At 37.3% G+C, this 12660-nt stretch overlaps 1 protein-coding gene across 2 annotated transcripts in view; it reads left to right on the top strand.

The window, feature by feature from the left end:
• Nucleotides 1-12660, top strand: part of HERC2 (HECT and RLD domain containing E3 ubiquitin protein ligase 2) — a 115994-nt gene that overhangs the window by 101197 nt on the left and 2137 nt on the right. For both annotated transcript variants that reach the window (XM_063340263.1, XM_063340261.1), the window contains exons 85-91: nucleotides 393-590; nucleotides 2484-2567; nucleotides 8618-8759; nucleotides 9571-9765; nucleotides 9865-9977; nucleotides 10892-11082; nucleotides 12347-12452. In XM_063340263.1, coding sequence (XP_063196333.1) covers nucleotides 393-590; nucleotides 2484-2567; nucleotides 8618-8759; nucleotides 9571-9765; nucleotides 9865-9977; nucleotides 10892-11082; nucleotides 12347-12452 — 1029 coding nt within the window. The remainder of the gene's footprint in view (nucleotides 1-392; nucleotides 591-2483; nucleotides 2568-8617; nucleotides 8760-9570; nucleotides 9766-9864; nucleotides 9978-10891; nucleotides 11083-12346; nucleotides 12453-12660) is intronic.

The raw sequence follows: 12660 nt of genomic DNA, 5'->3' as shown, positions 1-12660 counted from the left end.
TATGCCTTCCAAGGGATTCTAAGGATTCGTTGCTTGCTTTACATTGAGAACATTGTTTTTTTGATTTCTCATCTTTCAGCTATAATGCCTGGGTGTAGTGGTGACAGGATGTAAAATGTCTCTGTTTATGGATAAAGAGAATTGTAAAATATGGAATAGCAAGAATAGTCTAGCTGTCATGTTTCTAATACTTGTTTCAGTTTAGATGGATACTATTAGTATCTCTTATAAACAAACTGAACTCCATGAATTAAGTTCTGACAGCGTGAATAAGCAAATACCTGAATTTCTAATATGAATTCATTACAGATCTTATAAATTGTTGTTCTGTTTAATAAAATAAAATATATAATAATTCTAAATGACATTTGGATATCATTGCCTTATCATAGGTTCCTATGGAGTATAATCACCTGCAGGAAATTCCCATCATTTCATTGAGAAACAGGCTTCTGCTGTTGCATCACATTTCTGAACTCTTCTGTCCTTGCATTCCAATGTTTGATCTTGAAGGAAGACTTGATGAAACTGGCCAAGGACCCTCAGTTGGGTTTGACACATTACGGGGAATACTGATATCACAGGGAAAGGTATTTATCAGAATGCTTTTAGGGGAATGATTTATTACTGTAAGTGAAATTTACTGTTTAAACAGTTTCTGAAGAAAATAGAACTATATATCTCAATTTGTTCTGTAAGTTGTATATCAAACATTTGCATTCAGATTACGCAAACTTCTTTACTTGTGAATGCGTTCTTTTTATTATGTTTTCCTCAGTTCTTCATCATAGTCCTGTTGTGTGTTGATCTTAAAAATAACTTTACACTGTAAATCTTCAGTTTGTAGTATAGCTGAATTCTTCTAGAGTATTCAGTAGATGCTATCCTGGAAAAAATGTAAGATAAGTATGAAATGGTCATTGTCTGCTTTTTGTGTTTCACTTGTCATCATCAGGTGATATACTAGTTGATCCAAAGCTCTGTGCAGGTACAAACTTGTTTTTAGACTGGGCTAAAAGTGAAGACAGAGTATCTAGGAGTTCAATCTCAAATCGGTAAAGAAAGTGGATTTTTATAGTTGTAAGTATGAGAAAATCTAGATAATTATAATGCTTGAAGGCTACAACAGTTATTCAGAACTTTAGATATGGAAAGCCTTTAAAAACAGAATATGCCTTCAGTATGATCATCAGTTTTGGATCTGAATTTTCTCACTGTCATAGTAACTTGTCTAACAAAAAAATGATAACCTTATATAAGCAGACAAAATCTGCTGGGAGATATATTTGAAAAGAGAAGCAGTTAAGTTTCCCTCTGCAGTGCTCTTCTGTGTCCTTAAATGAGACGCATGGCCTGTAACTAGACTCCTTAGCGTGTAATGTCTCAAGGTCTCTTTCTCTAGACTCCAATAAAATTGTGTAGTAGAGCAATACAGCTTTGCAGACTCTGAGAAGACTACACGTTTTTCATCAAAACCTAAATTGGAAAAAAGGAAAGGGAAATCCTAGCTATTCTGTTCAAGACACTTCTACATGTTAGTGCAATTAATAGGGAGTCGTAAGGTATATGATGTTTAGTATAGGAATGGGTGTGCAGGAGGCACGTTCAAATAATTTACTTTAAGAGTCTGCAGAACAGTTACAGAAAGGCTTCATATATAAGATAAAATGTGATAGCAGGTATATTTTATGTCAAAAACATTCAACAGAGACACCAGAAGTTAAGATGCCATATTCATATCTAGGCATTTGTCAGGCATACCTTCAGATATTCTGAAGACTTAAAAATCATTTTAAAGCTTGCTTGAACCTGACAGTGTAAGATTTGATCCAAATGTTTAGTGAGAGTACCTCAGATAATTGAATTTGTATGAAAAGTTTACTTTTTATTCTTATTTGTTGTTTATTTATTGCCTTACATAGCAAGATCATCTCATCTTTGTCTTTTTTGATTTGTTTTTCTCTGACATTAATTATTCTTCGTATACATGTATTATTCTGGTATAAACTAATTTATAACTGCACTCAGAGACATGTTGGCTGCTTAGTAATAACTGAGTCTGGGTGAAGTACAACCTTTCAAGACATCGTTTTGAGTGATACAGGAGAGACTTTCTGCTTTACTTTTCTAGTATCCCGACTGTTTCAGACTTGAATTGTAGGAGAAATAACGTGATCCTTAACTAACATATCACAGCTCTGTCTTCGATTGCTTTTGTTTTAGTATTTCAAAAGTACTTGATGCTTGTTTCTGTTTCTTCTAAAGAAACTCTCATAGGTGTTACACCTTTTCTAGTGATTCCTCAGAAGGAAATTGCTGAAGGATAGTATTGCAGGATCGGTTTCTCTGTTTTACTGGAGTCCTCCCCCCCACCTCCTTCCCCCCCCGAGTTGAACCAAGTATGTGTTTATCTGTGAAATATGTGCAGCTGTCTTGATTGCAGTTTTGCCACTATTTTAATTTTTTGTGTTTTCCTTTTTTAGGAGGCAGCTTTCAGAAAAGTTGTGCAAGCAACTATGGTGAGAGATCGTCAGCATGGGCCAGTTGTAGAGCTCAACAGAATACAGGTATCTTAATCTGAAGTTTTAATTTTAGTATCTGTATGTTTAACTCGGTGCTATGCATTTGTCAAGTCCCTTTATCTTTCAGCTGTTTGGTATCTGAGTACTGAAGAGTTAAATTTTTATCAGAGAATTCAAACAGTGAAGAAGTGAATGCAGCAAGGGCAGCTCATTTTCTTTTCAGTGTGTTTTCATCCACGCTGTGGTTGTTGGAGGGGGCAGGGGACACACACACACATAAGTGTTGGCATATTAAGTGAATGATTTAGACTCTAATGAGCAAAGTATTTCCTCCTTGACAAAGGACAGCTTTTTCAGAACTACATTAGATAACTTAAGAAAGTAGTGATTCTTACTTACCTTTCCAAATGGTCACATGAATTATTCAGCTGTTGCTTTCATAACAGAGAACATGATGGGGCGGGGGTGGGGGGAAGAGGCAATAGAAAAAAGCAGCCTTGAATATAATGAAAAATCAGGCTGATATACTCTTGTCCTTTGCTGGTCATCACATGTGGTCATATTGATTGCAGAACTGTTTGATACAAAAGGGCTTTTTTCCTTATCATTGACGTTAGAAACGTAATGTTGTGCCTTAGGCCAGATATGTCTTTTTTCCATAGATATTTCTGTAACATAAGATAGTAAAACATTGTGTTCACTTAAATGGACTGAAGCCTGGTCTTGCAGCTTCCTCATGCGTTTCTTTCCCTAGTGGTGGTTTTCTTCTTACTTTTCATAATATAAAAAACAAAACAAAACAAACAAAACAAAACAAACAAAACAAAAAAACCAAAACAAACCTCCTCTTTGTAAGGTTAGAAAGGAGAAATTATGAAAATTTTGACTAATTAGTTTTCCCTTAGTGGACAGAAGTACATCCTGTTGTGGCTAGACCCTGCTCCTGCTTATTTGCCATTTTCTATGGGCACTGAATTTCTTGTGGTAGTGTTATGTTATTAAAATGCATTCGTTTAGTTTATTATTTGGGAAATTGAAGCTGAACACAGTGCCACAGATTTTCTTGTTACTTTGTATGTATGCGAATTCAGAAAGTTCAATAAAGCACCGCAAGTATTTAACTTAAGGCAGGAAACTAGTGAGTAGGTTTTGGGCTCATTTCCAAGTGTCCCCCTTCTACTGTTGAGTTAATTAATTAAGATAGGCTTTCTTTTGTATTCCACTTCATTACTTGAATCTGTCTTGAAATCTAGAAAAGAACTGGTAGTTGCAGGACTTCCTTCTTCATAGCCTCTGGAGGAAATGAAATATTGCTGTAACACAAGCCTGTCCTAGATTTAGCCAAGTGAGGGCTAAAAAAGGCCATGTTCATAATCTTGGCCTGATTACACAGTACCAATTATGGGTCACGATTTTTTGAGTTAGCTTTTGCAAAGAATGAAAATGCAGATTCTTAAACTGTTTAGTCCTTTATAATATTTAATTGAATATTCAAAGTGGCTTTACATAGTCTCAGACAGCTAATTTGTCAATGTTAAGAATTTTAATCTTATTTGCTGTTGTGAGTTTAACTGTAGCTGGGCTTTAAGATCCCTTTGCTTTCAGAAGACTCTTCTTACAGTTTATGTATTTATATGGTGCAGTCGATTCACTTAATCTTCCTTTGTATAAAATGAACAGATGAGTTGTTAATTTAAAGTTGTTTTGCAGATGCTGACTTGTTTTTTAAAATATTTCCTCATCTGCCTTGTTGCTCAGTGGTTTCTTTGGAAGTACCAGAACTGGACATAACAGCTATAAATTGCGGTGCAAAAGCAAACCAAACACCGCTCCTTTGTCCTGAGATCAAGTTTTACATGGACCAGATTCCTTTAGAGTAGATGACATTCACCTTACATACTACTTGGGCCCTGGATCTTTCCTGTGGTAGTAGGACACAGTAGTTTTATGTAGTTTTCTTGCTCAAGGTATGGGAAATACAGTGCTGATGACTGTACTGCAACTTGCCCAAGTGCCAGCCTGGTATTTCTGTGGCATAAAACTGAGGGTGGACATTTTATGCTTTGAGGTGTAGCATGAGGGCAAGCTTGAATGCACAGAGGCAGTTTGAGACACTGTTGGGGGACTGTGTAAGGCAGAAGAAACCAACCTTGATGCAGTTTTACCCATACTACTTTTTGGGAATAGTCATTAAGTGAAATGTTCCAAAACAGCATCTGGGCCTTGTTCTGGAAAGGTGTAATAGGAGACTGAGACAGAAAGTGAACTAGCAGTTATATGTCTAGACAGGGCTCCAGTGCTCAAGTTTACTTACTGAGCCTCTCACCAGCAGATCAGATTTACCTAGTATTTAAGTACTGTTGTAGCTCACGTGGTTTCAAATGGACAGTGTGCTATGACCTATAGGCAGACACGTTCATAATGCTATTCAATCATATCTTGCCTTTGGATGACAGAGATTATCACAGCAGTTGAAAGGAATTTCCTCCTTTTAAAAGGGAAACAAATTTCATTTATTAAGGAGAATGTCTACTTTCAGGAGTGTAATATTGCAAAGGGTCTCCTGGTTCAGTGTTCTGTACGGTCATGGGAAGAATGTCACGTTTATGGATATATGAAATACCACTTTAAGAATAGCTTCTTCCTTCTCACTAGGCCTCCTTATCAAATGTGGATTACAGAAATCTCACTAGCATGATGATTAAAAATTATCTGATCTTAAAGTAGGCACAGCATACCAATGAATGAATGATTTGTTCCTTTGTGAGTGTTATACTTCAGTTTAAATACCATTCCTCCATCCCGGTTATTGTCTTCTCCCTTATCAAATGTGCTTTTAAAGAACACCCATTTCATTTTCCTTTCATTTACAGTCTTCATTTTCCTACACTGATCAGGCTAAGCTTTTCTTGTCTGCTTGTGTAGAACGGTCTTTCTCTGCCCCTCATCATCTTATACTGTATTTTTTTCTGTAGCATTTCAGTTTGAGCATAGATAACTGAAACCCCAAGGTACAGGTGAGACTGTGTCTGTGCTCTTGTAACTATCACACTGGTACTTCTCTACCTCTTCTGGAGACTGATTTCATGACATAGCCTTGAATTGTGTGTGTTTTCCTCATAGATAGATCTGTGTTCTATGTAAATAGTACATATTTTTCTTTTTTAGCTTATTCTAGCTAATAAGCTGTCATCTTTTTGTAAACTTATTTATTAATCTCTGAGTGCATGGCTTTATGTACTGCACTTCTCCTGAGTTCTGGTGCGTTAGAGAGAGGCCTACAGGATGGCCAGTATTTCATTGGGTACTCTCACAGGCTGCTTGAGACACAAATGTAAAGTTTGGCTCTTCAGATTCAGAGAAAGAACTTAAATTTTGGTATTCATCACTTCAAAATTCTTTAACCAGATTACAAATTGATTTGAGTGCCTCTCCCCCTTTGTTGCAGTGGTTCTGCTCACAATAAGTGATACTCACTTAGGCAAGTTCTTGAACTTGATTCTTCCACGCTTCACTGTGTGCTGCCTTTGAACTGCTGCATTTCTCTCTAGTTCAAGAAAAGCTGGTTTTCCGCTGATAGCTGACAACTGCTGCTTGTAGACTGTTTTATGAAGATCCTTCTTGGGCTCTAATCAACATATTAACTTGTTTTATGCTAAAAAGTTGCCAGCAAGAAGGCCGGAACTGTATTTTAAAAACTTGAGATGCTGCATAATCTGTGTTTAATAAGGCAGGTATTCAGTGAGGGTTATATCTGACCCTATTCAACCTATTCAGTAAAACAGATTTCGCAGAATACTTATTATGTCTCTAAAGGGGATGATTTGGAAACATGAGCGAGATGCTGTGCTCTAGACCTCTACAATAAAAAGATAAAACACCTATGGTGGATTGTGGCCTAAATGTATTTGTATGAATTTTTGCCATTTTTCAGTGAAGTGTTTTACTCTTTGCTAATAAACTAATAAATTTTAATACAGGCATCTGTCTTTGTCAGCAAGCAATATATTAAGGTACTGGCATAAATGCCAATAATCCTCCATGGTGTTCTTACATTGCTTTGTTAAGTCAAGTTGTAACCATTCTTGCATCTAAATGATCAGATTAAATGAAAATTCTGTGTTGCTAGTAAATAAATACTAATTTAAACGTATAATAGCAAATGTACATGCCATGCTGTTCAGTTCAGGCAGGATTACTTGCCTTTGTATTGTCACTTGGTTAATTTGTATTTTAGGTCTGAGGTTTGAAAAAACTGAATTAACTACTGCTTTCACAGACCTTCTACTCATACTTTCCTCTTTTTAAGAGAAGACTTGGTGATTTCTCAACTTAAAACTTCTTGGGCATCCAAATTTCTTAGAAATCTATTGAATTAAAACCAGCTTATGTTGATACAGAACATCTTATATGTGAGGATGACTTGAGTGTGTCAGCCTTTCAATAAAACCTGAAAGAAATCTGATGGATGTTTTATTCAAAGTATCAGCAGTATGCAGCATCTGAACAATTGGATTTTGAGATGTACTGTACCCTGGAGTGGGACCAAATGAGATGAGTCTGGGTTATTTCTGAATGAAGTGTCTCATGGATATTGGTGAGCTACATGCACTGTAGAGTCCCTTTGCAGTCAGGGCAGGTTGAGAATGTAAACTGCAGAACACCAAGGCAGGGCCGGGGGGCAAATCTTCCATTTCTCCAGCCAACTGTTTGCTTTCTATTTCTTTCTTCTCTATACTGGTGAAATGCTTTTTGTATTCTTATCCACTTTGTGTGCATCTCTTGCAGCAAAATATGTGGGATTTTCCTTGCACGCCATTTGTTATGGATCTTCATCAAATCTTAAAATACTCTTCTTCTGTAGGTGCCTAAGAAACAAATTACTCTGTGTGTGTATACACAGATGTATTTTGGTAGTGCTTACTCATTTCTAGAGGCTACTAGTAAATATCACAGATGCATATTTAAATATTATCATTAATGAATATTAGAAAAACATGTATTCAGTTTTCTGGCCAACAACACAACCTCTGTATGAAAAACTTGCCCAGATTTGACAACTGAATATATGTGTAGACATAGGATGCATTAACTAAGTGGCTTGCAATCCAGCTTCTTCAGAAAAGAACCTGGGTGTGCTGGTGGACACCAAGTTGAACATGGGCCACCAATGTGCCCTTGCCATGAAGAAAGTTATTGAGTGTCCTGGGCTGCATTAGGAGGAGTGTTGCCAGCAGGTTGAGGGAGGTGATGCTTCCCCTCTACTCAGCACTGGTGAGGCCACATCTGGAATACTGGGTCCAGTTCTGCGCTCTTCAGTACAAGCAAGATGTGGACATACTGGAGAGAGTCCAGTGAAGGACCATGAAGATGATTAAGGGACTAGAGCATCTCTTCTATGAGGAAAGGTTGAAAGAGCTGGGACTGTTTAGCCTGGAGAAGGCTCAGGGCATCTCATCATCTCATTAATGTATATTTTTGCATACCTGAAGGGAGGGTGCAAAGAAGAGGGACCCAGGCTCTGCTCAGTGGTGCCCAGTGTCAGGACCAGAGGCAGTGGGCACAAACCGAAACATCAGGAAACACTTTTTCTCTATGGGTGTAACTGAGCAGTGGCACAGGTTGCCCGGAGGTGTTGTGGAGTCTCTATCCTTGGAGATACTTGAAAGCCATTTGGACATGGTCCTGAGCAGCTGGCTTTAGGTGGCCCTGCTTGAGCAGGGGAGTGGGCCCAGTTGACCTCCAGACATCCTTTCTGACCTCAACTGTCAGGTGATTCCGCAATAGTTCTGCGCTCCTAATAGCCTGAGATTTTAGGTGCTTCATCCTCCTGGAGAGGATCGGGATATGTAATAGGAGTCTGTGATATCTAGGGATGGATATTAGATAGTACTGAAAAATAACGTAGTGCTGTAATTTGAAATTTTGTTCCCCCTCTGTATATGTCACATATACAACATACACTGTGGACCTCTGCAAATATCGCACTGAACACATTAGTATTTTACAAATGTTAATCTTAAGATCTGATCTGCACAGAGTTGCCAGCGGAAATATATCCTTACAGTGATTTTTATAATGTGCTTACTCAATAGGTAAAACGTTCTAGGAGTAAAGGAGGACTGGCTGGGCCTGACGGTACAAAGTCAGTGTTTGGACAGATGTGTGCTAAGATGAGTTCCTTTAGCCCTGATAGCCTTCTGCTTCCTCATCGTGTTTGGAAAGTCAAGTTTGTTGGTAAGAGGATTCTCCACCCCCCTACCCCCCACCTATTTTGCACTTAACACTACTGTTTTCTTCAGATTCACTTTTTTGGAGGACCTGAAGGAAGGAAGGGAGATAGGAAAACAATGTAGGTGTGTAGGCAGAGGAAGGTGCTTAAAATGTTAGGAAGTAAAAAAGCCTTGTAAAGTTATTTTATTAAAAACCCCTCACAGTTAGTGGAAATGCGTCTGTAATTGTCCTCAAATTCTGGGGGCAGCTCTTTTGCTTACAACAAACGTTCTGCAAAACCTAAACCTGTTTTTCAGCTGTCTGAATTCGTAAATAATCCTGGCTAGCTGATTTTACTGGGAGGGTTGTTTTTACAATTCACATACCACTTTGAGCTTTTTCATGAAAAATATTTTAGATTGAAGAGCTTGTATGTAAGATATATATTTTATATATCTTACATACAACAGATACTTTATATCTACTTTAAAATGTCACTTAGGAATCGCATTGCTTTGACTTTCTTTTCCTACCTTTATTCTGTTTTATTTTGATCAGTGCAAAACACAAAAATGTTAATTACACTCTGGCAAAATAGTATTTTTGACACTGTGATATGTTGTATGATCTTCTAAATAATACAATTTACAATGTACTGGAAATTTCCAAATATAGAGCAAAACATAAAGGGTTTTCATATGAACAGATGCAACAGAGTAGCTTTTGGTAAACTCTTGTTTAGTCAATGATCCCCATAGAAGGAAATACAGTTTATTTCAACGGTTCATTTATTTTTGAAAGAACATTTAATTTTGAGCCTTTTTTCTTCTCCAAGGTGAATCGGTGGATGATTGCGGTGGAGGTTACAGTGAATCAATAGCAGAAATGTGCGAGGAGCTTCAGAATGGGCTGACCCCTCTGTTAATTGTGACACCAAATGGAAGAGATGAATCTGGAGCAAACAGAGATTGTTTCCTGTTAAATCCTGCTGCCAAGTCACTCTTGCATATGAACATGTTTCGTTTTCTTGGTAATTTCTTAGCAACATTGTGACATGCTGCTTGCATTACATGACCAGAGTATTGGGAATCTAACAAAAAAAATTAAAATATTAATTTTAAACTTACAGGTGTACTTTTAGGCATTGCTATCCGGACTGGCAGCCCTCTGAGCCTTAACCTGGCTGAGCCAGTGTGGAAACAGCTTGCAGGAATGAACCTAACAATTGCCGATCTCAGTGAGGTAAGTAGGGAGTTTCTGAGTACGATATAACTCACAGAAGACAAGCAGATTCTAGCATAAATTTTTCTTCAGCAGTTGGATTCCCTGGTTTCTATATACTTGTATTTTGACTGGCCTGTTACATTTTGAGCCTGTATATAAGGATGACTTGTACTCAATGCTAAAATGGCAAATCTAAATTGTTCAAAAGTAGTTAAATAAGCTGTTCGATTTCTAGAGCATTCTCAAATCTTCTCATGGATTTGACTAGAAAAATATTTGTGGTTGAACTCCTACTTTCGAGTAAACTTTCCTGCAGCTGTTACTGTCTGTTGTGCCACGATGCAGTAACTGATGGGGTACATGCGCCTACACTGTTTTTGAAGTAAAATAAAATTAGTTCAAACTACCACTGAAAATAGTTTGTACCCATATACTGAATATCACAAACTTTTCCATTTCTGTTTACTGAGCTCAGTAAATGTGGAGTAAGAGTTAGGTCTTCCTCACAAAGAAGAGTTTCTTCTCAAATACTGTCATGTAGAAATGTACTTACTTTACAGTAAGTAAGCATTGAGTCATTTACCTGTCAGTAAGGGGATTCCTTTTGTAGCAAAACCAGCATTGGACTTCGTAGACGTGATTATGTTTTTAAGCTTTAAATTGATTTTCTTATATAACACAGTTTATTGACAAATGCTCCCCAAAAGAATTGAAATCTAGAACGCATGTGCCCTCCCACATCCCAGCATAATGACATTTTGTCTGAAATACTAAGGCATTCTGTGGCTTTGAAATTCAGATAGATGGGTTATGGTCAGACATTTGACAATGCTTTTGGTAGATGACACATGAGGCACTGTTTTTGGTATGCAAGAGACACTGTTACAGTGCTAGTAAACTTGACTTTAACTCAGGCTTGTTATTTTCTGAAGGTTGATAAAGATTTTATTCCTGGGCTTATGTACATTCGAGACAACGAAGCTACTTCAGAAGAGTTTGAAGCTATGAGTCTCCCATTCACTGTGCCTAATGCAAGTGGTCAAGATATTCAGTTGAGTTCCAAGTACACCCATATTACACTGGATAATAGAGCTGAATACGTGAGGCTGGCAATAAACTACAGGTTTGTTGGACAAGTCATTCAAATTATTGACATGAATAAGATTTTTCTTTTAAAAATATGTAAAAAATGTAAAACATCTAAGAAGCAACTGTTGGCATCTTGTTATGTGAAGCAGTGGGCTTAGTGCCTATTGAATTATGGAAATTTAGATAATTTGGATGAGAAACTTATTTATAGTTGTATTCTCGCCACGACAGTTAACTGTTTCAGAGAGTGCTTGAGCAAGACTGTATCGTCGCTATATACTTACTTATTAGTTTGTAGTTATAGTGTCTGCCAACAACTACTTGAATTACAGTCTTTGTTGTTGTTTTTTTTCCTCCTCTATTAATGGTTATGAATTAATACTTAAGCCTGTTTTTAACAGTAGAGGGGAATTTCATTTGGAATGGATAAATGATATGTTAATATAAAATCTTACATTCCTTTGAAGAAGTGATTTTGTTCTCCTGCCAGTTCTGTCTATCATCAAAGGACATGAGCAATTCTAAAGCATTTACAGTTAAAAGTCCTCTGGGAGAAACATTTAAATCTTTAGATTAGGTATCAATTTTTTTAATTATATGAAGCCCTTGAGAGAAAAACTAGCACCTGATTAGAATCCATGTGAAAAAGTGGATGCGTAAGACCAGGGTTGTCCTGACATCCATCTTTGTTTTGGTGATGATGAGCCTGAGGATGGGACTTGTCAATGATGCAGATCTCTGCTCTGCAGAGCTCTGTAAAACATCTCAGAAATTATTTGACGGGGGGGAGGGGGGGAAGCAAAACACAAATCATGGGTGGCAGCAGAAGCATTAAAGTGTTAGACTTAGCTATGTCTATCGTGAAATACAACAACTCCTGTCCTCAAACATCATGTATTAGTTCAGACCCATTTTTCTTTTACCATAACGTCTGTTTAGTATTAGGAATGTTTGAGGGCAGAGTTTCAAAGCACAGCCGTTCTTTTCTCAAGAATTTTGTTGCTTCCAAATGGGATATTGGTTTGTTCTTACCACAACACAGCACACGAATGATACTGGAAATAAAATATCCTAAACACTGGGATGTACCTCTCCATACTGAGCTTGCTGTGCAATATGAATTGGTGTAGAAACTGGTCTAAGTCAAGTATCTTATGTGATAAATATTTATTAACGTTCCTTGGCACGTAGCTGGAGACTTGAGGGGAAAGGTTAAAGTTTCTTTGATATTATGATAATTACTAGAAATAATTGCTAGCAATGGCATTCACAGAAACTCTGAAAATATGTCTCTGCAGACTTCATGAATTCGACGAACAAGTTGCAGCAGTTCGTGAGGGGATGGCTCGTGTTGTTCCCGTTCCTCTACTTTCGCTCTTTACAGGATATGAACTGGAAACTATGGTATCTATTTCTGCTTTGCTACCTCTGTCAGACTAACTTGGAGTGAGATTCTTCACTTATGTTTTACTAATCCAAAACCCGTCTTAAATACTATCTACAGTGATCACTCTGTGATTGCAAACATTTTGTCCAAGGAAAGACTAGAAAATGTTTTATTGCCTTCTTTGTATTAATAAGGCTGTTCTGATATAGCTGAGCAGTGATGTAA

Source organism: Chroicocephalus ridibundus, chromosome 1, assembly GCF_963924245.1.
Source record: "Chroicocephalus ridibundus chromosome 1, bChrRid1.1, whole genome shotgun sequence".
Lineage (NCBI taxonomy): Eukaryota > Metazoa > Chordata > Aves > Charadriiformes > Laridae > Chroicocephalus > Chroicocephalus ridibundus.
Note: the sequence above shows the minus strand (reverse complement) of the source record. Positions and strands in the feature narration are given on the sequence as shown.